Below are 27,038 nucleotides of genomic sequence, written 5' to 3'. Positions count from 1 at the left end.
TTTGGCTGCCTCCAGGTTTTGGAAAGGACATCACAAGAGTGGTTTGGGGGTTTTTTTCCTACCAATCAAGCCAGGTAGCCTGTTCCTGAAACGAATGCCCCAGGGGAACTTAAAAAGGGCAAATCTCAGCCCATAAAGTTGTTTGTTTTTACATCCCTCTTCTATCAGGATCTCATGGAAAATGCATCTGGACAGAGGGTTGCATGAGACCTGCTCGCACAGAGGCAGCCTTGGTTTGAGGCTTACTGTCTTTCTGGGTATGAAGCACAGCTAGCACCAGGATTTCCACTGAGAATTTGCCAGTTTTGATGTTTGAATTAATTAAATTGGCACAGGATGGGGAGAAATGAGGGACCTTCAGCTGAACGGCTGAAATGCAAGCAGCGATGCAGATATGCCAGCCGCAGAGGCTGTCAGATGATGTGTCTGACTCACTGCAAGGCACGGGCACACACACACACACTACCCTACTGCCAGCCGGCTCAGCTGCTTGCCGAGAGACTTCATAGCCCATTTTCCAAAAGATTTAACACCGAGGGATCTTTCAAGACCTCTCAGTAATGGCATCTAATTGCTTCGTAGGACTGCTGAATATCGCATGGTGCTGCTCAGCAATTTTATGCTTAACTGGCCGACTCCCCCGAGGGCGATGTGCTGCAACACAAGATTTGGGGCTTTAGAGTAATTTTGCAAGGTTACTATAGAGAAAGAGAGAACATCGTGTTTTGTTGGTGTTGTAGGACTGTCTGAAAATGCCCACACGGTGTGTGTGACAGGAAGCAAAAAGAGAGCTGCTCATGGGTTGGTTTGGCTTAGCTGCTAAGTCAAAACCAATCAAAATAACACGAGAGCTAAAAATAGTGCTTTGCTGGGTACATGAAAGATTCTGCTCTCCCAACCCCACGCAAGTCAGGAGAGATGGCTGAAATGAATGAATAATTTATGCTAAGTGGAATTCCAACAGTTTTTCACATTCCCAATGAAATCTTTAGGTCAAAATGAGCTGAGTTGCAGGGTGCGGTGGTGCCAACACCTCCCTCATCTTCGATCAAGATAGGCCTCTGATCTGATCACAGCTTCCACTACAATCCACCCTGGAAACGCAGCTGTTTGTTTGTGTCCCTCATGCAGGATGTGGATGGTCCAATCCTGCCTGTGGGCTCAGCCCATCTACAGCCTCCACGTGTATCTTTGCCACAACCAGGTCTGCTCTTAGGAAGATCCCGAAGGAAGGAGAGCTACAGGGCAAGGAATGGGGGAATCTGAGTTTAAAACAGACCCATCTGCTTTACAGAGCACAGCAAGGAGGTTTTCAGCATCTCCCCCACTTGCTAACAGCGCTGAATAAAACTCCACTACAGATAATGGAACTTACTTTTATTTAACAGTAACATATAGTATATAAATAGGGTAAATACTTTAAAATATACAATATATCACATTCGGACATTCAGTCAAAGAAAGGCAACTCTACTTGTGTAGCTAAAACATTACTCAAAAGAACAATGCACAGAGAAAGAAGCAGATGGTAGAAACACATCAGGTCTGGAGAACAGGAGCACACAAAGATTACAGTAGTACAAAATGCAATTCCAGGGCTGGTTACAGAGGGCAGGAACCACAGGAGCTTTCATGCGATGCTTTTTGTGACAAACACTTGTCCCCAGGAGGGTCTGGATGGGCTGTACGGATGCTTTCCACACAGCTTTGCCCTCCTCCTATCACCCAGAGCTGGTTAGAGGCAGCGGAAGGAAGAAATGCCAGGATCCCACTGCATGCATGCTCAGAGGAACTCGCTGCACACATCGGAAACAGGAGACATACCTTGGAATGTAAGATACTGGCATTTCACAACCTGGTGCCAAGTATTAGCTGATGCTATGGGATTTCCAGCTTCATGAGCCACACAGGGTACCATAAACCCCAGGCAACAGCTGCCCCTTCAGAATCAGTGTCAGCAGACTTCTGAGCCCATCACCCCAAAGAATATCTAAATAATACAAGCTGATCAGCACAGGACATGACACTGTATGCAGAAACTGGGTTTTGATGTTTCGCCGAGCACTGCAGGCCACGGTCTGGGCAGGCATCCCATCTGCAAACTAATTTGGGCTACAACCAGACTTGGAGAAGCAAATTCCTACCAGAGCATGCCAAGTGCTCATCTACACAGACCTAGCCCAGCCGTGCCTGCTCAGACTGTGGATCAAACCAGGGTCTGACCCATATCGCTAAATGACCCACCAGCAAACAAACGTCATGAACGTTTAGTCACCTCACCAGGACAGCCAGCTTCTCACACTATGCAAAAGCAGCTCTCTAGCCACATGCCATCCCTTTGCTCATTAAACACACTCATGTCTCTCTCTGTCCGCTCCAACCGGAAAAGCAGTGACTGCTCATGAAGAGGTGGTTTCCAAACCAGCCTGTCCCATGCCAGGCAGCAGTCATACCCTCATAAGCTTCACATTGGCCAAATCCTACTTTTCTCTTCCTTCTGACCCAAGCACACACGCTGGCTGATACAGTACCACCCGCCTTGCTGGTCTGTTCTCACAGTTATTTCCCTTTTGCTGGGCACAAGCAGGAGGAACTTCTCCGGTCACAGAGCCCACTGTGAACAAAAACTATTGTGCAATGCTGAGCTCGAGCCCTGCAGCTGGAGAAACTTCACGTGAGTATCCCCGCATCACCTTACCTAGACATCCCTGGTGTCACTTTGGCCTCTCCAGCAGTGCTAGCTACGTCAGCGTCCCTCTGAACCTAAATTCTTGTGAGAGCTGCAGCATGACCACGGTCCTGCAAGGCTTAATGCAATGAAGAGAGGTGCAACATGTCTTGCTATACGTCCCTTGGCATCACAGTTATCTCCTTTAGGGATAGCCAAAGCCACTAACATCAGCTTTTCATTTCGTCTAACTTTCCAAGTCTAACTTGAAGTATCTACAGCAAACGAAAGCCACTCACAGGCTGGGCTGATGAGGAAAACCCACCAAATGCTCCCCCAGGCAGCACGCTGTCGCTGAGTGGTACTATCACATATATTCATACCAGTGGTGTAGAAGTGGGTTTGCCAGCCACAGCTCTCAGCTTGACAGAGGACACACTATGGTGCTCGCCAGTATTTCTCAGCAAGTTCAACTGTACAGCTTCCAAATAATCTTAACAACACCCATCTCCCTCCTTCCGCCTCATCTCTCAAACGGATGCACTGTTCCCATTCAGTTTACTAAACTTCATTGCAGGATGCTAAACCCTTTCCACGTAGCTTTACCCTTCAGGATCAAAACAGGCTTGGAAGTCCACACTTTAACTGCACTGCTGGGAAGGAATAAAGCTGTGAGCTTATCAGCAAAGCCACCCACACGCACTATTGCTGCTGCTTCTCTCCCAGCCCTAGGAAGCCACCAAATGCAACTGCTTTGCCCTCCAGTGTCCACATTCAGCATTACACCCCTTCAAAAAGGCCCGAATGCTACTTCAAATCAAAAGCATGCAGAAAAGCTTTGCGTTCGATTTTTGCCCCACTAATTACAACTAAAGAGGTACAAAAGGTTTAAAGCAAGACGAGCAGGAGACTAAAGACCCATATGAAAAATTTCTTAATATAAAGAGCAGTACACTTTTGTAATATTTATCAACGCTATAGCTTCTTCTGATGACTGACTTATGACCCAACAGTGCACTACAAGGGATTTTGGCAGATGTTGGCAACGGGCGGGGAGAATCCAGAAAAGCACCAGCTTGTCTGACCCCACAGGGCAAACTACTTCTCAGGGACTACACAAAACCCTATCACTTCCACACCTACTCCCAGCCCCGGTACTCCTTGCAGGTGCCCTCACTTTGCCTAGCTAAACTCAGCCAAATTGTCATGAAACACAGACCAAATATTCTCCCCAGGCAATGCAAGATGGAAGCACCTCAATTCTCCCCTCCAATTTTCAGATTATGGGCTTGGACCAATATCCTCTAAGTTGACAGAAAATAAATCCCTGCCTAATTCAAGCTGGAAGGGAATAGTCTCCACAATTAGTTCAGGAAAGCCTTTGTGTACACCACTGGCATTAACCAAATGCAATCCTGAACTGGCTCTGTCATAGCAGTCCTGACTCCTGCCAGAAGCCAACAACTTTGCCAACACCATGCTGAAAATACTTTGTGGAAACAGACCCTTCTTCTCCACAATCTGTGCTTTTGATCAAATACCTGTATTTGCAGTACAATGGGCACAAACTTCTGCCCTGTGGTTCCTGTTTAGGGAGATGAAGCAGAGCTTACCACACAGAAAGTGTCCTATAGAAATGTAAGAGAGAGGTTGATATCTGTTATGTATTTACACACACATGTGCACTCTCTCGCTCACTCAGGGTAAATGAAAGCAATGGCAGAATCAGAACATGGAGTATGAACTACAAAGTATTTTCAGGTATTTTATTTTCTGTCAATGCTTAGCTAGCTTGCAGCGTGTACATGTCTTCATATGGGGGGGGTCTGTGTACAAGGTTTATGTCAGCAACTGTTTGAAAACAGCAATGTACTTCTGTATTATCTTTCCCTGTCACTCGTTCCCCAGGTTAAAATAAGGTAAAGTTTCTCTCTCCCATGCACAAACTATGGAAAGTAAAATCAGAGTCACCTTGTGTTTGGGAACATTGCATAAGGTGTAAACCAGGGATATTTTCACTATCTGATCACAAAAGAAGAAAAAAAAAGAGAAGCTTTACAATCTTTAGGGCTCTCATTTTTAAATAATAAAAAAGTATGACAAAATAAAGGAAAGTACTTAGATAAAGCTTGCAGCTATTAAGTACAAACTATTTATGACAAGATTTAGTAAGCAAAGCAGGACAGAAGCCTGCAGGTAAATGAACCCAGACTGAAATGCAACATAGACCATGATAAACTCAGCAGCACGACATCTAGAACTCAAGTAACAAACAGGTGATAGACATGATCCCTGAAAGAAAAACAAAATACCCAGCTGAAAGCACCAGCGGGGTGCTGGAGCCCCAACCAGCAAACTTCAGAAAAAAAAAAAACCCCAAAGAGTTGGAAACTGCTCTTCAAATTACTTAAAATATCCCAGTGCAGGGTTTCCAACCATTGAGAAATAAGAAAGTGTGGTTCAGTGTTTCTTAAAGGTTATTTGATGGGGGAAAAATGAACCAAGTTATTTAAAGGGTTGTTCTTACTTGGCAGGAATTACTCAATGAAACTTCAATGTTGTTTAACACCTATTTACTTGATTCAGTTTTGAAGCAATTTGAACCTCCCACATTCCCACAAGCAACTAGCAGTTTCTTGACTCCTTGTCCCCAGTCTATTTCTGGTTTAATTGGTTATAAAAATCTTATTTGCCAAAATATCATCCATAAGAGGGGAATGTGAGAGGCACTGCAAAAAACAGCAAGTGAAAATAGATGCACATGCCTGGCTGGGCAGAGGAAATATGGCTGGATTAGTACAAGATCCTCTTCCAATTAATGGAGCCTTGTGCTCACCGTGCAGTCCAGAAGGAGACTGCACACAGGCATAAACATGGCTTTCTGGGAAAATTAACATTGCATTCACAGTTACCACCGGAGAAAATGATGGTCCCCAGAGTTGCCATTGTGAACACAGCCTGGCACAATGGCCAGGGGAGCTGCACAGCTTCACCTTCCCTGCTGGCTCCCACGTGCAGAGGCAGTTGTACGGCAAAGCTTTGTGTATTCCCTGCATAAACACACTCACAGAAAAAGTTCAGCTCTGCCCACATGCATTGAAGGTTAAGAAGAGACCATGAGGACAATCGTACCCTCCTACTTCACCCAACAGTCCTTCCAAGCCTTAACTCCTTTTCAGCTAGAAACCCAAGATTTGCTCATTTGAACCAAAGCTATATAAATATGTTATTAAAAAAAACCACAAATGCAAACATTTACCAAGAAAGGAAGAAAAGTTACAGTGAAATGAGGCCTTGTTATTGTCTCAAATCAGGCAAGCCAGGAATTTCCTCAAGGAGGCTTGTCTGTTTTCAGTCCTGTTCCAATTGCCCGGCTGTCTATGCGTCCTCCAAGCCACCTAACATACCCTTGTCAACAAGGTGTGCTTTTAGCGTGTTGAAGATGTGCAGCTGCTGGTCTGGCCGCAAGGTTAAGAACTGCTGGATCAGTTTGCTTGGGTTCGGACCTCTGAAACACAAAAGCATCATTATCAATGAGTCACATGGCGACATCTCAAATGATCTGACAACCCAAATGCAATTTCATCAAAATAATAGGCTTAAAGTAATAGCCATATTGCCCATTCCTTCACCAGTTCTACCCAGGGAGCTTAACTCCATTTGAGATGTGGAAATGGGTGCAAAAGGCACAGGATGCTGAACAGTAAGCAAAGAAAAAAAAGCCCACCCAAACCCAATCTGTTTCAAGAGGGTTGTGCATCTTCCCTTATCAGCAGATGCTCCCCTTCAAAAATCAAAGCAGCCATATAAGGACAGTTCCTCAACTCATTCAGTACATCTTTTAGGTACCTACAGGCTTTCTTCTATGCTTGGCTACAGAATACTTGTTAATGCTACAAAATTAGGTTTTTCTGCTATTTCAATTCTGGAAACCCTACTCAAGATTCACAGGGATGCAGAAGGGACATGGAGGAATTTCAGAGCAATTGGAATAGCAGACCCTGGGAAATGAGGGTTGTGTTTTCAGCTCTGCATGACCTTGCCAAAAGATGCTTCTCTTCTTCAAGCCTCCATTTCCTCTCTTTCTTTGTCTTGTATTTTTAGATGTTAATCTAACAGGGATAACAACCGTCTCTTATTACAAGCCTGTACGTAACTTTAGTTTGACAGGGCCCCCAAACTTCACTGCAAAGCAATAAATACCTGATAAAGCTTGCAATGTACACGTTAACAAAGGTAGCCATCAGGTACTGACAGTCAAAGCGGTCCATGATACCTCCGTGCCCTGGGATTGTGTTGGCAAAGTCCTGTGCCAAGCAGAAGGGATTGCATTTAGCAGTTTCAAATGCCCATTACATGTACTTGCCTATGTACCTCTATGCATGACCCTTACACCCTTGCTCTAATTCTTCCCAGAAGGCAAAAGTCAGACTAAGAAGACATTTTGTTTAATCTCTCCCTGGTTTTAAAAGTTTCTCCGTTATGAAGATTACCAGTGCCTGAGAGACATCAAGGCTTGACTCAGATCTGTCACTTAAAGGTCAAGGAAGGCTAGTGTTTATCTCTTGCAACCCTGTCTTGCCTTTCAAGGCATCATAACTGAACACGGACTGTTTATACGTAAAACCAGCCTGCAAGACATCAAGGGAAGCCTCAAATTGCAAAATTTCCTGACTGGGTCTTTCTTCCTCTACCTCAAGTTCTGCACCAAAGCGGCGTTTAGAATATCACAGTTGAAATTTCAAGGTCTCTCTCCGTTCAATCAACCAACCTAGATCCTGCTCCAGCATTTTATCTGTGACTGGACAAACCTCCCCTCCCTTCCCAAAGTGCCCAGCCTGCCACTCCTCGGAGCACAGGGACTATTTGGAGTGGTAGCAACCATTTAGTCTTTCCTTTCTAAAATGTAAATGACCTTCACCATCCTCACCTTGATTTTGAAGGCCCTCTTAAATCCACTAGCAAAGAAGCCTCCAAACGGCCCAATGAGGGAGGCGAAAGTAGACAGTGCGATGCTGTGGATTTGGAAGGGGTACATCCGGACTGTCTTCTGCAGAAAGAAAAACATGTCAGAGAAGGATTTTCAATGAGAATAGCACTGTCCACCGCTTGTCCCTCTTTCCTCTCCTCTCCAGGATTTAGGTTACTTGGTTTTCAAGTGGGTTAATGTCCCACCAGACTTGGGACAACTCCTTTGGGCCTTCAACCAGCAGGGAGCACTACTCAAATTCCGCCTTTTTCTGGATGTACCATCATCCCTTGTCATGTTCCTTCAAAGACCATCAAAATAAAGCCCTGATCTCTTAGTTTTCCTATCCCAATAAATAAGATCCAATAAACAGAGAGTCCTACCCAGCCCACCACGGACTGCAGCACCAAGGGGATGTTGTACTCCTGTAGCTGGAACAGCTCGGATGGCTCACAGTCCACTGTGAAGCTGTTGGTATCATTGTTGAACTCCACCGGACAGGTGAAGCACCGGTACCCGGACATCACATAGGACAGCTTCAAGGAGAGAGAAAAAGAGATGCAGCAAAAAAAAGCAGAATTAATATTTTCCTGAGCAATGTGGCAAAGACGGTCTCAAGGGAAAAGGCCACTCAAGGAGACACGGCGAGGAGGGAGCCACACTCCCAGCTTCATTAAGAAGATTACTCTCCTGAGAAGCAGTAATTGGCTAAAGGCAGAATAAGCATTTTTATTCAGTAAGTGCATCAGTTCAGCATGCAGTGATCAGAGCCCTGTACGAACGGGCTGAGACAGGCTGCACTGTTTGGCTGAGAAGACGGAAACAAGAAGACACAGAGATTGTCATAAAAACAGAGAAGAGTATTCCAAGAGCACTGAATTCCCTGCACAGCCCTTGAAATGATGCACAGCATTCATCCAACAGGAGCAGAGAAAATTTCAAGGATAATTATTGTAATAAACATGTCACAGGGTCTAACAGGGACTAAAAACTTCCTCCAGTACGCTGCTCCATCTGCAGTATCTGCACACACCACAGAACACAGCCATGGACCAGTTCAAATCCTAGTCAGTAAGGAAAATGTGAAGTCTTGGACAAGAGCTGGGAGAGCTTAAAGCTTGACTGCGTTTAGACAAAACAATGTCACCCTATGAAGGGAAAAGACCAATGAAATAAGCACTATGATTGCTACTTACCAGCAATCCAAACAAAACGGTGGCAAAAAATCCTCCAATAAAACCCTCCCAGGTCTTCTTTGGGGAGAGCTGCCAGGGAGAGAGAGGAGGGGTAATTACAAACTGTACATCTCTGCACACCACCTCACACCTATGCAGCCCTTCCTCACTTGTGATTTGCTGAGGCAAGAACAAATTGGTGCCAACAACCAACAAATAAGAGTTTGGTCAGAAGCTGACACTAACACCTCGGTCTGAAATGGTTCATTTAACATTACAGCCTCAAAGACTGTGAAACACACCAAGTTTAATTTGGAGGCTTGCTTCAGACCCATGACAAGCCACAGAACTGGAGATGAAGGAACACAGGACTAAGACCCAAAGAAGCCAAAATGCATGTTTTGTCCACCAAAGTGTTACAAACCTTGATGAGTGGTGTGCGGCCAAAGAAGAACCCAAACATGTATGCCATGATGTCATTGCAGATCACACAGGAAATTGGGACGATGAACCTAGATGGGAGAAGAATCAAACCATTGGAAAGTGCCAAGATCAGACAACTCCATGACTTAACTAAATGAGCAGTTGCTTCATAAGATGCTTTGCAGTGCCATCACATCAACGTCTCCCCCTCCAAAGCAATGCAAGGAGCAACCACTTGAAGCTCCTCGGGAAATCTGGGGGACTACTCTAGCTCTCTGGACTAAAAAGCAGGTCGTATACCCAGAATGGCCTGTTTTACGCACATTGTTTTTTGCCACACATGACATGCTGTTAGACAGTTGCCTCCTTCCCCCCCCCAGAGAGGCTGTATTTTAGCTGTAAGCAGGCAGCTCCCAAAGCACTCTGGGCTGGTAGTGACACGCAGAGGAACATGCAATCTTAAAGTGGCCAAAATTAGTTTCCGGCCCTGCTGGTTTTGGAAAGACCACTGAAGGGGCTTCTCCTCTGCACGGCAGCTGGAGTAAGGTGGGAGGCTGCAATCTCCTTCCTTTCAAAGTGCTGCTTTTAACGTGATGCTGACAGCATTGCCCCAAATCAAGTGTCAAGCAGCACTTTCCCATCCATTTGCTAGATGTGGGTATAAAGAGAAAGCACTTACACAGGCCTGACGCTGCCTGAAAGGTCCCTGCACCCCACAGCAATTTTGAGATGCTTCTTCACAACAACTCTCTATACTTCTCAAGTAGCACAAAGCAAGTCCTAAATTGCTGAGGTGTCACTCAATCTTTTGCTTTTCTATTCTGAACAGGTTGGTCCCTCACAGGAAGTACCTTCTCCTTGGCCATTTGGTTTTTTAAAAGAACAGTTTTAACTCAAAACACGGTAATTCATTTCAGGCTGCAGAAATGAAAGCAACTCAGAATGCATGGCAACTCACCATATCATTCCTTCAAACAGGTTGTGAATGATGAGGTGTGACTGGGTAACAACAATCAGCAACGTCACATGGGTCCATCCAAACTGGAAGAGAAGACAGCATGCAGTCCAGCCTGCCTAGAGACACTGCCCATACGCATCGCTGGCAGAAATCAGATGCTGTTAGCTACCTCTCAGAGAAGGGCTCATGCACATGTGCATTTCTAGCATGCACCTTCATCATGACAAACACCAAGAGTCGCGAAGAGCAGTGAACAGTCACCCATAGTAATTTATGGGCATGTTCCTCAGCTCAAGCCCAGAAGTGACCTTCATTGGGAAGACTTCTGCTGGACTAAATGCTCTTTAGCCTACACCTATCCCACATATCTCACTCAGCCTCCTGACTATATAAGAGAAGACTGATAGATATCCAAGCCATATCCCTGTGTGCTGAATATACTGGAAAGCAAAACTAGCCATGTCAACAGTCGAATACAAGCAATGCCTTACTGATGTTTGGGAAAAGGAGGACATAGCCAATTAACTCTGGTGGTGATCTACGCTCAGCACAAGAGTCAAGTAGCCTTGTGCAGTCCTCTCAGCTTGCAGAAAGTTTCTTAATAGCATCCACAAGTGCAGAGAGAAGAGAATACATGTTTGCAGGGAAATCTGGTCAGAGCCAGCTTCCTAAAAATACAGTCTGCTCACAGTAACTTTTCTTCCAGGCAGCATTACAATGCATGACCAGCACAGAAGCATCTACTGACACATAGTCCTCTACACAATGTTTTCAAGCAGGCTACATTTATTCCTTCTTCTGCCTCCAACTGGGAGCAGCCAGGCCCTGCATTTAACCTTACCATGTAGAATTGGAGGCGATAGTGTTTCTTCACCAGACTCAAGACAAACATGCAGAAACCTGTTGAGAGACAGTAGAAAAGTAAATGGTGGGAATGTATCTTCAACAGTAAGAAATACTTTTTTACCATGACATTGCACAGCTCCTTAGGATTTTACTTGAGTAAAGCAGCAATGTGGAGTGGGAAAACAAACTACTTGGGAAGTCACAAAGTACCATTGCCTACAGGTAACACTTGGACAGATGAACAATCAAGCCTGGCTGTCCCATCCACATTACGGAGTTTTCTTCTACAGAGCCTCATGGAAGAAGAGATTTCCCACCACTACTCTAACTATGCAGCCAAGTTCCAGCATCACTGAAGAGCAGAGATAATTTGCTATGGATCCTGCATTGGACACAATACTCAGAACAAGAGTGGTTCAAGGAGATTTCTTCCCTCCAGCCCAGACAAGATTAAGCAACAGAAAATGTGGTCTCTACCTGTTAAGTACAGGGCGAAAGAAATGAAGCGGTGGTATTTGCTGAGAATTCGCAGGGGCTCCTCTCTCTGAACCAAGGTGAAGAAATAATCTGTCACAGTCTCGCCATAGAAAAAGTAGTTTACGCAGAGCAGGAAGTACCTGCGAAGGATGCAGATGCTCATTAGGAGGAACCCTAAAAGGCTTCTGGAGAAACACTGAAAGTGACTGATCCCTAAGGTCTTTACATTGCTCTGGTACACTGAAAACAGGCTTTCTTCAAGTGACAGCCAGAACTTTATTTCCCTCAGTCTAGAAATGTCACCTTCATTCAAATTAGTGGCTGCATCACTCAGCTCCACTTTGCCATGGATCAAACCGCTGGGGTTTGCGTTTGGCCGCCTGATGCACAAAGACTTTCTGCCTTTAGGTGGCACTCCTCAACAGGCCTCTGCGAGTCTGTGCATCCTTAAATCACCCGCTCTGTGCCTCCTGAAAGCGCTGCTCCTGCCCTCTCCCCAGCCCTTATGTCCCAACGTTCAGCCCTGTTTCACAGCCACCTAAAAAGTCCCATCCCACCCAAGCAATCATGTCCATCTCTAAGTGGTGATGCCTGTCAATGCTGTCCCTTGCACAGATCATGGGATTCAAATCTCTGCACTTCATTAACAACAGGACAAACTTTATCAATACGGGCTCTTTCAAGATATCGATCTATCAAGGTTTGTGGGAGCTTTTCCTTCACAAGAGCTGCTAACACATGACACTGGTCAACACACAGCAATCCCAGGGTCTCTGGTTTGGAGGTAGCCAGATGATCCCCTTGCTGCCTGTCTGCAATGGGATCAAGCGTTACTGCTGCACACAAGCCTTGGGAGGGGAGCAGCCCCCTTACTCACCAGCTGAGCGTCCTGAACCAGGGCAGGTCATACGAGTGGTACACATTATAGCCAATAGTGATAATCTCGTGGAAACATTTGATCTGGACACACATCACCTACACAAAAAGACATACAGAAGCTGTAATACATGTTGGTTAAACATCTCTTTCCTCCAGGAGATAAAAAACATGCATGTGCAGAGCAAAATGTCCTTAAGCAGTTGCTATCAGTCTGCCAGGAGTCTCCTAATCCAACATGGGAAGCTCACCACGTTGTTTTTCCCTTCCCTTTCCTTTGCAGGAGGTTTCTAACAACTCCTTGTATTAGTTTCAATTGTAGCTAAATGCTGACTGCCGGGGCAGGTGGTCACAGATTCCTTCCAGGTTTCCTCCATGGAGAGAGAAATCCAGCAAGCTGAATAGGGACCTCCAAAATATGAGGTCCTGAGCTTCCTACCACAGCAAAGGTCCCAGCAACCTTCCCCCTACCGCTGTGAACATCAGGGCATCTCTTTGGAGCACTTACTATTGTCATTAAGACCATGGGTCCCAAGTAGATGATGATGAAGAAGAAGGTAATCATTGCCAGCGTGAGGATGCCTCTTACCCACCAATTCTTCCATCTAAGCCATAGAGAAGGAAAGACATTAGAGAAAGTCAAAACAAAGCAAGGAAGCAGGACAGCACTTCTGCTCTCTGTACGTCACAGGAAGGAAACCGAGCCCTGGAAACCCCAAGTTTCCTTTTAGTGCTGCAGAGAGATCTTGATCCACTGATGAAGGCCTGGTTGCAGCAGCTGCAAGGCTACAGTTTAGCTCAGTCTCCCCTGCTATGAACGTCACTAAATGCAGAAAGCATTAGCCAGGTGCAGAGCATCTCTAAGGGCACTGAAATGGGACAGGAGAGTGTCTGCTCCTGTTCTGCTACAGGTTTCCCACACCTTGGACAAGCTGCATGGTAAGTTCAAATAAAATGGGGACCATTACCCCTCTCTGCACTCATTTCAAGAGCAGGCATGGGCCCTGGTGTGTCAAACCCTCGCTACTCTCCAACAGATCCTGCCTTGAGCCTCTCTCATCCTCACAGCACACCCAGGAGAGATACTTTCTCCCGTGATATAAGTAAGATGCTTTCCCCCCAAAGCAGCCTGTAGAGAACATTCCCAGTTTGTTCTTAAATCTTGTCCTTATCAGCATGCTTTTCTCATGCATTCCTGCAGAAGTAGGTCACACTAGTGGTTAAAAACCACCGCAGTTGAAGTCTTTGCTGAGAGTTCTGTCAAAGCTAAACGCGTCTTCTGCCCCACCCAGGCCTCTTTTCACCTGCCAAGACCAAGGACGCAGCGAGGTGGCCCTCCCGCAGCACTCCTCTGCCACCAGTCCTCTCCCACACACAGCAGCCCTGAGCGCTGCGCTCTGCTCTCCCCGCTAGCATCACCTTCATCTTCTGTCTCCTGTGGCCACGGGGGCACCTTCCTGCTTGCATGCCAGGGAGGGAGAGCGCAGTGCTTCTGAGAGCTGCTTATTCAGCTTCCAGCAGCCACCGCTGGGGCTAGGAAAGGCGCCGTGAAGATGCAGGGGCCCTGGCAGCAGAGGGGAATGATGCTCAGTGAGTGCTACCTTGAGGACAGGTTGGAGAGAGCTCTGTTCAGGACCTCTGGAGTGTCATCCGATGTCGGCACCGGGGGGGATCCTCCAAATTCAGATTTGCTTTCGCTGTCTGATGCTGTCTCTCCATCCAGCTTGTTCTCAGACTCGGACTCCTGCAAGTTAAAGAGAGACAAAGAGCTTTACTACATACAGTGCTGGCACTCTTTGAAGACACTCAGACCAACCCACTGCACGTAACACTCACCACCACTCTGCTTCTGTGTGAGAGAAAGAGAAGAAAATATTCTGGGTATTACACAGGGTTATACCCATGAGAAACAACATCAAGTGTTTTAGGTGACATACATGATGGGTTTTACTCTTCATCAGTCTCAGCAGCAGCCATAGAAAAGGATCTGTTCCCTCTGAACAGTTAAAGATGCCTCGCAGTTGATTAATAAGTATCTCCAAGTACAGCAAGTGCTTAAGGGACACAAGCTTGTTAGCAGGAATTTTTACAAGGTCTCCCAATCTCCAGGCAGATCTCCAAGTATGCAACACTGCCCAAATTAGACAGAAAGGCCCCCAAGTAGACAGGCTCAAGGCTTTCAGACAGACTTTTCAAGTGCTGACTTTACATGAGGGCACCAAAAATAACACCAAGCCCATCCTCAAATAGCCGAAGAGGAAGAGCATGGCTTATCGCTCAGGCCCAGCCATCCTCTCTGACCACAGAAGAAACCTGATGTACTGGAAATGAACACACGTGCTTTCCCTGCCCCTTGTACTGCTCCAGCACTTAGCTCAGAGCAAAGTCCTGTATTTAGGGGGTAAATAAATACAGGCAAGACAGGAGGTTACTGAAGGCTCTGCAACAGGCCAGTGGTGGACAAAGGATTAGGAACGACCTCCTGGCTCCCAGGCAGTCCCATGCCCTCTCCCCAGTGGCAGTTTTGGCTCCAGTCCAGCTCCTGAATAGGGGACGAATCCAAACTTCCACATTTTGCCCCTCATTTCAGTGGCAGAGCTTCATCCTGCTCCTCAGTCCTTGAAGCAAGGAAGGAAAACACCAGTCCCTGGGGAGCACTCATGCATCAGGCAAGGCAGAGCCCATGCGTTTGGCCTCAGACCATGGGCTATTTTAAAACTCCTGGAAAAGAAAGCATGTTTGCAGGAAAAGCAAGGAGGGAGCCAAGCTGACAAACACAGGGAGCCCTGCAAACAAAGTGACTTCATCCCTTTGGGCTCCCAGGCAGTGCTGCCCTGCGCTCGGAGAGGGGGGGACCCCCACCAAAACAAGCATCCACTGCAACTGGTTTGGTGTAACCAAATCGGGGGATATTTGTAGTTCACTAGAGCAGTAAGACTTGAGTAGCTCCCTTATTTAACGCAGGAGAAAATAATTACTTCCCAAGCTGTAACATATCAATGGCTGCAGGCCAGGTTCTTCAAACAGACAAGGACAGCTAGACACAGTCAGGTGGAGGCAGCTAAACATACAACAGTGCTGTCAGAGATAACTTCCGTGGACGAGCAAAGCACCAGCCATCGCACCAGTCACACCCTGCGTCGCCTCTTGCTCACCTTGCTCCGTGCTTGCTTCTTTCCGTTCCCATCCACTGGGAAGCAAGAGGAAAGCAAAACTAAATACTTCTGCCAGCCCTCACGGGGGTTTGAAGAGCTGGCAAAGAAATGCAACTTGGCTTTTTTTTCAGCTGTTTTTTAACTGACCTGTAAAATCCACTTGTCCCTCGGACTTCAGAGAGATTTAGTGCCATTTAGCTGGGAACACACAAAAGGTCGAATCCATAAGGCAGCTGCAAATGGCAGCAAGCAAAAAGACTGGAAACGATAAAACTCCCCGCAGACCATGAGTTTGGCATCCTATAGCACAGCACAGGTCAGGGGCCCTGTTCCTGAGCAGGTTTTGGGAAATCAGTGCACTGTATTTAGCTACAGTCTATGTTTCCTATTTCAATGCTTTCTCTATGCTTTCTCCAAGAAAAGGATTCTCTGCAGAATTCCCCTGTGAGCAACCTAAATAACAGAGAAAAGCTTCAGCTCCAGCCTGATCAAACTCAGTTTCTCCTTCTAGACTTCTAGATTACCTTTAGGAAATGGGGGGTTTTCTTCTCTTGTTGCACATTTCTAAAAAAGAAAAATTAATGTGACTGATTCAAATCAAATGGGCAAGGAAGTGCTTAGGTACTTAGGGTAACCACCATCATCTGTATAGGCTAAAACCAAAAACCTCAAGCAGGTTTCTAATGTAGTCCAAGTATCCATCATTGCATGCAAGTCCCAGGCTCGCCAGCCATGCAATAAAAGGACTAAGGCATTGAAACGAGGAAGCAGATCCAAGCCAGCATCCCTGCAGTTTATTCCCCAAAGCACTAACATTGCAAGGCTAAGTGCAAAGCAGGCAAATTATTCCTTGCCTGTGGCCCAGAGGATCAGAAGTTTCGCAAAGTGCTCAGAGACCAAAAGAAAGGGAAAGAGCACTGATGCCTTCCTCCCTTCCACTCCTGGCCAAGAACATGAAAGATGAAAGCAACTGCATAGCTCAAGAAACAGAGGAATTTGATGTTGCAACCGAGCTAATCTAACAGCTTCTGGAATAGGCAGTCCCGATCTCTGCCATAGCCCAGATGATGATTTCTTGCACTAATTGCAAGACACCGATGGTACAGCTGAATTGATGTAAACCACATCACCAGTTACTTGATCCACCAATTTCAGCACAAACGCAAACCAAACCTCATGCTGCAAAGTGTTTTGGTCTCCAAGAGCAGGAGCAAAGCCTCACTGGATCAGTCCAACGGTGCATGTGTCCCTCTTTTCCCCACTTCATCCTCAGCAGTGGGAACAGGAGAGGCTGTGCAACAGACACACAATACCCACAGCTCCAACAAACATTGCCACGTTACTTCCAGAGAGTACAATGAAGGCAATCAAGAGGTTTGTCAAGATAAAGGGACGTTGTTAGGGTTCAACATTAAATGGAGGACTCATTCCTGCCACATGTCTCGCTTCCTCAATTTAAGCCTGATGGGAGCTGGAAGAAAACATTTTCCCTTATGGAAGAAATCGCCACTTAAAGTGAGGGCTATACATTTTAACATCTTCACTTCGAAAACAACTGAGCAGTGTTGGGAATCAGCTCTTCTCCCTACTTAGACCTCTCTCTGAAATGAAGTGTTGAGATTATATAGGACATTGTGCCAGATATAGGCTATGGAGAGGACTCAGTAATTGACACTATTTTTATACCTTTTATGCAAATTGCAACCATCAGCCTACAAATCACCAGTTTAAGCAGCTGAGCAGGGTGCTAAATAACTTGTTTAAGCCTGAGCATGATGCACCCTGGTCTGGGCTACTTAATCCAGCTGTGGCATTGCCTTGGTAACACCCTCCCGCACATTTCCACTGCTATCTCGCTAGTCCTCCAACCGAGCCAGACAGATCCCCATCCCCAAAGGATAATCATCAGATAGCAATGCTTTCCGCAAAGCGGCTTGCAGTAGCAAGCAAAGAGTGCAAACCGGCACAGACGACAGTGAGTGATGCTTGCCGAGGGCTATCGCCGGTGAAAATTTAAGCTCATTACAGAGTGCTTCTGCAATGTGCTTGTGACTGCAAGGCGCAGGTTTAGGCTGTGTTAAGCCACAGACTGCAGAGTGTCCCACAATGCCAGTACAAACAGCGTTTCAGGGAAGCTGGGTCTAATAGATGGTATTCTGTCACCAATTCTGCTGCTCCCCTAAGAAACACCAGGCTTCTGACGCCTCTTCTCTGCTGTTTTCTGCTATTTCTGCCCTTGAAAGAAAAGCCTGGAGAGACTCAGACTTGCAGTAAGTTAACGCAGAAATCATGACTTGTCTCCTTTCCCAGCCACTGGACAGTACTCTCTCCTTTACCCTTCCACGGACCTTTTTTCTGCCTTTTTTTAGTTGTTGTTTAGGTTCTTCCTAAAATCGAAGCTATTTAGCCACAGGCTGATCCTCACATACATCTGACCACGCCTGAACCAACTATGACTTTGAGGTAGCAACTAACACAGCACGACACAGGTACCTAAAAGCTTCAATCTTGCACCAGGGTCTCATTGAACCCGATGCTGCCCGGACAAATGAAAATGCAGCCCTGTCACCTTTCAGCAATCCCACCACTTTCCACTGGTGCTTCTGCACTGGGACATAGCTGTCTCCAGCTGTATTTATTCCATATTCTCTTACCACAGTCCTCCCTCACCAATTTTTCCTGCTGGTTCAGTTGTTGATATTCCCTCTGCCTCTCTCCTCCCAGGCAGAAGGGAGGCAGAGCACTCAGTGCAAATGTGTGCCAAGATGTTAGAAATCCACATGCATGATGCAGAGCCGGGAAACAATTAAAAACCCTTAATAAGAGTAAAGGAAACCTTCCCTCCAGTTACCTGGGAATCTGGCTTTATTTTATTTAGGTTTCTTTAAACCACTTAACTCCATCAAGTATGCGGTAAGAAATTTGTACTCATATTTTAAATGGCTTTCTCGCAGCAGAAGCTGTAAGCACTCTGGTTTTTTGCCCAAGTATCCATGACATGATCTCAGTTGTCATAGAAACAAGTCAGCTACCTCCCTGCCAAAAATTTTCTGCCCAATACAGAGATACAGTTAAGTATTCAACGCTGGTAGATTAAATTAGTTCAAGAAATCCCATTATTTGTGCACCTTTCTTGAAGCAAGGTGCTGTTTTATTTAGACTTCCCACCAGATTTTAACAAAAAGCTGTGATGGAAAATGCTAATGCACTGTTAAAAAGAAAAATATAGTTGCTTTTTCAGGCAATAAAATTGACAGCTAGAACAACAGGGACCAACTGTACTAAAGCCTCTACTATTCTCACCTCTGAGCACATTTGCAGGATCAAGGCCAATATAATTAATCTAATGGATACAAACCCAGCGGCCTCAGTTATGAAAATCTCAATGTTTTTCAAAAGTGGTTTTACTTCCTACATCCAGGAGAACTGTCTGCTCCGTTCCCCTCTCCCCTTCTTCACTGCTTTACCTACACGGCACCTGCCCATCTCCAGCGGCTGCCACGCCACAGCCAAACCCACCTCAGACAGATCCACCAAGACCTCTGTCCTCAAGGTGACATCAAGGCAAAAAATCCTCCCGTTACTCCCTAATGACAGGATATTCTCTTTTAGAGGTTTACAAGCCAGAAGAGTGAAACGAGAGAGAAGTTTGGAGACCATTAGCACTAGAAGGAAGAAGCAAACAAGCACCCAGGCTTGATTTGTACTAAGGTCCCCGAAAAGCCCTGGCTTTTTGCAAGTGGGCACAAAGTAGCTTGTGTCCTGGTGCTGGTCTAGGGCAAAGCGCTTGAACTTCTTGGGCTGTGAAGTGACCTGCAGGGCAGTTAAATTCAAGTTTCTCATGTCCCTCCATCAAGATACGCCACCAAGCTGGCATCTAGTGGTGACTGCTTTATTCGTTGTCTCAAAAAAAATCAACAAAGCTCAGGTTTCATTTATGTTGATATGGGACTCCCTTCCCCATCCCCCAAAAAACATATTCCAGTTGAAAGCACACACAGAAATTAGGGCATGCCTAAAAATGGAGACCATTAGCAGCTAACATCACAAAAAGCATAAATGTTTGCATAGTGGCTGAAATGACTAAGAAAACTCCCATTGCCATCTTATGTTCCCAAAGCCGCCCGCTTTGTTTTGAACACAAGCAAGCTCAGCTTGCCAGTGGGATGTGATTGGAGGTATGCACAGTTTGCATTTAGCAGAACAACAGTCTGATACAAGAGCCTGATCTCAGTGTCAGCAAATATGATTCATGCGAAGTCGCATATCCCTGTGACTCACTTGGCACAAGTTAATCCTCTGCCTGGCCCCCAACACAGCACCCACTCCGGCGTCTGTTTATTCCAGGAAATCAAGAAGGTAAATGCATCAGGCTCCAAGTTCTTTCCAGAAGCTATTGTATACAAAACAAGCACAAAAATAGGTTGCCGGTTCTGGCATTCCCCCAGAATTTCCTACTGCTAAGAAAGGAACCTGCCTCCCCCTCTGAAAGATGTGATGGAGATGTTTTGGAGATAGGCTTCAGTGCTGGGTTCTCCTGGATCTAAGTGGCATCCCTCTGCTATTGTGCCATTTACCGAACTGGCAGACTTTGTTGTCCCTGCAGAGATGGAGAAACACATAGAGAAACAAGAAAGCCAAGCTCCTAAGTGCCTTCTGGAATCAGTGTCTGAAAGAGGCTGCCCCAGCTCAGAGCTGCGTCTGCACAATTCTGCAGACATTTCAACCTGTTGTTTTCTGGAAGATCTGTGAAAAACAAGAGGGAGAACAAACAGCTCTGCAGCATCGGGTACACTATTCGCATCAGAACATTAGTGCAGGGGAGTCTATTTTTGTCCTTCGAAATGAGAGCTTGCATCAGGCCAAGGCCGATGGCTTCTGACCCTCAATTCCTCTGGAGTTAAACATATTTTTCCAAAATCTAATCAGAAAAAAATCTTACCAGTCTATTTAATTTGCTGACTGTAAGGTGACACCACAATTGTGTTCACATTTCTCTACCAGTCAATCCCACTGGCTTTATTTGAACTAATCAAGGAAAGGAGCCATGTGGGACTTGGACCAGTTACGTTTAGATGTAATCCTGACGAACCCAAATCAGTAGTTTTCTGAAGTCACAGCTATCATCATAAACCTACAGACTATCACACTACTTGTTCTAAAGAAAAATCTATGAAACTTCATGGTCCTTTATAGTCCTGGAAAACAGAAATCAGAGAAAACTCAAGTGAAGCAGATCACCAGGAGGGACACAGGCTAACACAGACCACATTTTGGGGGAAAACAATAGAGCTATTGACAGGCACAGTAATAATTTTCTGCCCCAAATTCCTGCAGATGTGTCCTGGCCAATACAAAGAAAAGTGGCAGTATTCTTGTCTTTCAGAAAGGAAATATGGATTTGCTTGGAAATGCTGCATCTTCACGCAAGATCATGTCCTAAGGGTTTTATCTGCAAGGGGAGTCTACCCCTGGTGCACATCACTGCTCATTAAAAGCAGGCAGGAGGATAAAATGGTTTTCTTGCCACCTAATGTGTGGTATGCGGTTGACAGACAGTGAAATCAGTCCTCGTTTTTTCTCACCGCTGGGAAGAGAAACGCAAGCATCTCATCACAACTTCCCTCTTCTCAGCACCAAACATTCCTCCATTCACAAGAATCATCCCCAGCATATCATTGCAAGCACACAGCTTTGGAAGTGCAAGCAGAGACATCGTTCGCGTACAAAACAGCTCGTCTGAGCGCCAAGCAAGAGCCCTGACCTCAACCTGCAATGGCGGGGTCAAAGACAGCACAAATATCCATTGGGAGCTGTGGGTGTGCCATGGCCTCCCTCCATCACCCTGCGCTATACTGACCTTCTTGTACACAATAACAAGCTGCCATCGGGAGCGAGGACAGACCGCTGGAGCGGCAAGAGGGAACTCGGTAAGAAGCTCCCAGATCCACTAAGACGCAGCGGGAGCACTTCAGAAAACAGGTCAGCCATCTGCCTGGAGGTAACGGCGACTTTCAGATACTGGCAAGAGAGACAATCTCTCGTGTAGCCCTCCAGACCAGACAGAAATAAATCATCTAGTCATTAAATAAGGATAGGAAACAGAAGCCAGCTCTGAACTGTCCACAGGGCTGAGTAACAGAAAAGCAACATGCACTTCGGGGGTTTAACCTGAGCATTGAGAGTGTCCGTGCTCCCTCTATCACGCACGAGTGCTGCACACAGCTCCGCGCAGACTGGGAAGGAAAGGACTCCCTCACAGCCCGAGGCGGAGTCATCCAACCCTTAAAACGACAACATCTTCCCTGCATTAAACTTCTCTGGCATCGCCACAAATAAGCAAGGAAACGGGCAGAGAGCCTGCGCATTTTGCAAAAAGGAGTAGCAGTCAAGTCAAACACCATCCAAAGGAAATGATGAGCAGCCTGCAGCTCCTTCATCAGCTCCAGGGCAGGCCAGATGCTGACAAAGGTATTAAATTTGACAGCCGGTTATAATGAGCTCCATTAGAAATGCAATCAGTCCAATTTCTCATTGCCACAATTAACAGTAACAGACAACAACGCACTCCTCTTGCCAGGTGCACATAAAACTGAGCATCAAACAGCAAGGAAGGCTGAAATGTATTCTCACATCAGACCTGAGATTGCTAGCATCTATCAAGAATAAATGAGGCTCACGCTTCAGCAGAAGCCAAGCAAACCAATGCTTGGTATCAAGCCTAAGATAATATTGAGCTATTAAAAAAATAAACCTTTGGGGTGCATCTGGAAGCAGACTCATACTTCTGCCTCCCTTAATCGTGGATGAGGTTGAAGAGAGGCATCACTGTAGTGATTTATTGGGTTTGGTCCTACGAGAACCTCATCTTCTTATCACAAACTCCCGACTACTAGGAGCTCTCCTGTGACTTGGGAAGTAACAGGATCTGAAATTGCCTAAACCTTCAGAGCGCCTGCACCGTTATCTCTCTACGCCCTGCACCCTTTCCCAAGACAAACACCAAAATCAGAGCTGCTGCATCCTTTCCAGCACATACCAGGCAGCTGTTCACATCTACCCTTCACCCTCCCAAGCAGACCTAAGGGACAGTTACTTGTCAGCACCAGCGTTCAAACACCCAGCATTTACTTAGCTTAGCATCTTCAAAGCACTTTAGATCACTAGGGAAGTCTTGCAAAATGCCTGGAAGCACAAGAAATCATGAGGCTTGAAGTCAGAGTCTTTCACTTTTTCATAGAATCATAGAATCATTTAGGTTGGAAAAGACCTTCAAGATCGAGTCCAGCCATCATCCACGCCCACTAAACCATGTTATGGAGTACCCTGTCTATGCGCTTTCTGAATACCTCCAAGGATGGTGACTCAATCACTTCCCCAGGCAGCCTATTCCAATGTATGACAACCCTCTCAGTACAGAAATTTTTCCTAATATCTAACCTAAATCTCCCTTTCCGCAACTTGAGGCCACTTCTTCTCATCCTTTTGTACCACACGATAAAGATGCAGCCAGATAAAAAGTCACACCATCAGTCAGTCCACTGCAAAACCAGGCCGGAAAGAACAAGAGTCCTCATCATCGAGCCCTTCGTAAGTATGGAAACATTTCACCCCTGTACCCTTCACACCTGCTCTTCAAGACCTCGTAACAGCGAAGCAACGCTCTTGCAATTGCCGTCGCCCCTTTTCCCATAAGAAATGAGCAGGCCCAGCTGCTATGGGTGCAATGAGGTGCCGAACGCTGCATGGTGGAAGAATCCACCTGCATAGGCCATTGCACAAAAATGCCTGCCAGCACAGCGGCTGCAGGGACTGCTTCCATTTGCTCTTGCAGCTGCCACCTCTCTTAAAAGGAACAGTATTTTCCAGCAAGACACTGACTGCCAGTGACAAAGGGGTCGGTAAACAAAGCCACAAGTGATGTAGGGGTATGATCTGCAGCTCAGATAAGCCTGCCTCTAAATAGAGCTGCCTTCCTCCCCTTCCATGGGACTAGGCCATGGGATGTCCGAGATCACCCCTTGATTTCGGACAACTAGTAGTGCAACATCCTAGAAAAAGGACGGAAAAGTAAAAAATCCTGTCCTCACTGTTGAGTCACACGAAGTACAAACAGCTACTGAGAAACGATCTTAAAATCCCATTAAACCAGCAGAAGTGTTCAGGAGCTCTGCATGCATCGTGAAACAATTTTCTTTCGCACTTTTCCTGTTTTCTTTGGAAGCTGGAAGAGAAAATGTGATTTAATGGGATGCACACAACACAGGAGAGAAGGCATCAACCTCTGGTTTTAGATAATGAATGAGTCTACAAAGCAAAGGAATGAGTCTACAAAGACCAAGGGAGAATGGGATCTGTAAGGTAACAAGAAACTAGAACTTGTTTCAATCATTTAAACTCAAATATCTATACACTAACAGCCAACAGTTAACAGCATCTAAGTCCTCCGGGCTAAGAAAATGGGTACCAAGCACAAATAACATCAGGGCAAGTTTCCCTGTTTTTTCACTGGAGAGATCAGAGGGAGTTCACTGATCAGAGTAAACAGATGTTGCCTTGTTCCCTTTGAGACGAAGATTGTGTGTTGCACAAGAGTTTTAACAAAAATCGATTTAAAAATGTTCTGGCACGACGGTCTCAACTGAAGCAGCACAGTTTCAGCTATAAGCATTGTCCTGTGCCAGCAGGGAGGCAAACATCAAAGTTGCGACACTGTGCAAGGGTTAGAGGACCAGAAAGTGAAACCAGACTCTCTCTTTCCATTATCAAAACAACAAAGTGGGAACAAGTACAAAATACAACTTTCTGGGTCTAATCTTAAATCCAGCCGAGATGTTTACATCTCATCTTAACTCGTTTCTTTTAACGTGCCAAGAACTCTTTTCAGAAGACACAAGGGTTTCTGTAGAATACAATATGCATTGATAAAATATTTTTCTTGGCAAAATAAACTGGCAAGGCTAACTGAATGACAAAGCAGAAACGGGAATCTCCCCTCTCAACAACAATACCTGCAGGCAACGCACTGGGCAGGCTAAGACCACCGATAAATTGGACGTGCACGAGCAATTTTGCAGCGTTGGCTTTACACTGCTGTTATTCCCAGGCTCTGCCAGGCATTTCCCGAGCACTAAAAACACAACAGCTTGATCTCAGGGGAGGAAAGAAAAAAATCTGCCACTGAAGTCTGCTGCCACAGAAAGCACAATACTGTAGGGTTTTACTAATGGCAGTGTTACTGTTACCAGGTAATCTCCTACCAGGCTTGATTTTAACAGTTTTGGGAAATTCTCTGCCTCCCATAACTGCTTTCTATCGTTAAGAGATGTCGCGTTCAGCACCTCAGAGGAGCTGTTCTTCACCGCTTGAAAACATCTTTTCTTTTTTTTTTCCTCTTGCAATTCATTTGAGCTGCTTTAGGATGAGCAGTACAACATAAATGTTGCCTCTCTCTAGTAAGGACACTTCATGTCATTGACTCAAAGGTAGTATTAGAGGAGCCCTTCAGAAGGCTCATTATAAGTAAAAAGCATACTTGCCTGGAGATAACAAGATTGCACTCAAAATAGCGGCCCTCTGACCTTCTTTAGGAACGCATCACAAGTAGCTAAAGCAAGATTGCAGCTTGGCCGAGGGAGTTTGTTTGCATACCAGTTAAGCAGTACTAGTCCTTCCAGGCTGCTGAGGGACATCTTCCAACTCCCACAAAAGTGCTGGAATATAAAAGTCCCTGAAGACTTTCTGCTGCAAAGTAAATTCCAACTGAGACAAACGTACTTTTCTAGAGGAAAACAGCTTTGCCCTATGCACAACAACAACAACAGAATGGGAACCATCTTATTGCTCTCTTAATAGAGCTCGGCAAATCTGGATGTGAGACAGCTTCATGTAAGCTACAAAAAAGGCAGAAACTTCAGATCAAGGCAACCCATTCTCGACGGGGTGAGCGCTTTCTGTCCCAGTTCCCTTTCTAATCACATCACAACAATAAAGCTTCCTCAACCTGACTGTAGAGCTCCTAGCAGGTGTTAAACTGGCATTCAAAACAGCATTAAATGTGACATTTAAATTGCAAAAGGCAGTTTTGCCTGATGATTTCACACTCCTCTGGATTGCGTACTTCATGCATTAACAGAGGAAACATCAATATGATGCTACTAAGGGCAAATGGACAAGCATGGGGTTGCTCCCAAGACAGGCGCATTGAACACCAATGCAGAAAAGAACCGCTTTTCCCTCCAGTTTTTGCTCTCTGTGACCCTGCAAATATCATTTACAAAGTTTTTCTTGACTGCTTATTCCTCTTGGTCCTCTCCCCTCTGGGGAGGCGCGGGAGGTAAAGATGACAAGGGCGACGACATGACTCACGGAGCGACCGCCAAGCTGGGAGCGTCCAGCTGGGCTTGGGTTTGAAAGAGAAGAGACGTTACAGGAAAAGAGAGTCAGGTTTTCTTTTCACGGCTCTTTGGAGAAATGCAACTGTTAAACGTCGCTAAACTATCGATGGAGACCACGCACCCCACTTAGGGATGACTTAGGAGATACCAAAGGCTTCCCTATGGGAACCTGCGGGGTTCTGTACCCCCCCACCCCCCATCAAAACAGCCTATGCCCAGATCTCCGCGCTCCTAGAAGGCGGGATCGGGGACCCGGTTGCCCAGCCGCGGACAGAAACTCGCCCCGGGGCCGGGCTTTGCTCCTTCGGGACCGGTTTTGGGGCTGTCGAAGGGGTTAGCCCGGGGCGGGGGGAGGCAAATCAACCAAGCGGCGGGCCCCGCCGGCGCTGCGAGAGCACGGGCAGAGGCGCACGGAGCGGGGCAGGACGGGGGTGGCAGCGGCGGCCCCGGCGAGAGAAAGCGGAGGCGGAGGGTCCCGTCCGTGGGTCCCGTCCCCGTCGTCCCCCCCCCCGCCACTCCCGCCGCCGTCTGCAGGCCGCGCAGCCAGCCCGCCCGCCGCAGGCCCCGCTCCCCGGCCTCGTCCCCTCCGCTCCCCGGCCCGCATCCCCACCTTCTCCTCGGGCTCCCGCGTCCCGCCGGGCTCCCGGCCGAGCCGCTGCCGCAGCTCGGTCATCCCGGCCCCGCGCCCGCGGCCGCTCCGCGCCGCTCCGACACCGACCCCGCCGCCGTTGAGCCACCCCGAGCCGCGGCCACCAGGGGGCGGCAGAGAGCGAAGCGCCGCCGCTACCGCCGCCCAATCGACGGCGCGGAGAGGGACGCGGGGGGCGGGGCTTCGCCCAACTCTGGCCCCGCCCAGGTGTACCCGGATGTGAGCCCCCTCCCCCTTCCACCGCGCCGGCGCCATGTTGGGTGGGCGCTAGTGCGTTGGTGACGCCGGGGGTGGGGGGTGTCGCTTGGCGATCGGGAAAGCCCCGCGCGCGGGAAGCTCACGGGGGCGGGGAGAAGCGTGGCGGATTCGTCTGAAAGAAGAGACTGCGGCTTGGTTTTCACTCAGGCCTGGAGTTCCTGTCAGGAACAGGCCTCTGAGGAGAAGC

General features: G+C 46.8%; 1 protein-coding gene across 1 annotated transcript; it reads right to left on the bottom strand.

Annotated features, from left to right (window-relative positions):
* Positions 1–1,362: 1,362 nt before the first annotated feature.
* Positions 1,363–26,688, bottom strand: CDS2 (CDP-diacylglycerol synthase 2). The gene is made up of 13 exons (XM_075043693.1): positions 26,555–26,688; positions 13,994–14,136; positions 12,901–12,997; positions 12,394–12,491; positions 11,517–11,656; positions 11,035–11,093; positions 10,194–10,276; positions 9,237–9,324; positions 8,834–8,902; positions 8,021–8,173; positions 7,599–7,718; positions 6,872–6,975; positions 1,363–6,176 (listed from the first exon to the last, which is right to left on the bottom strand). Exons 1-13 carry the CDS (start codon positions 26,615–26,617, stop codon positions 6,047–6,049), a joined length of 1,347 nt encoding a protein of 448 aa, XP_074899794.1. The 5' UTR covers positions 26,618–26,688; the 3' UTR covers positions 1,363–6,046.
* Between the last annotated feature and the right edge of the window lie 350 nt (positions 26,689–27,038).

Source organism: Buteo buteo, chromosome 12 (genome assembly GCF_964188355.1).
Source record: "Buteo buteo chromosome 12, bButBut1.hap1.1, whole genome shotgun sequence".
Lineage (NCBI taxonomy): Eukaryota > Metazoa > Chordata > Aves > Accipitriformes > Accipitridae > Buteo > Buteo buteo.
This window is presented reverse-complemented; position numbering and strand designations above follow the sequence as displayed.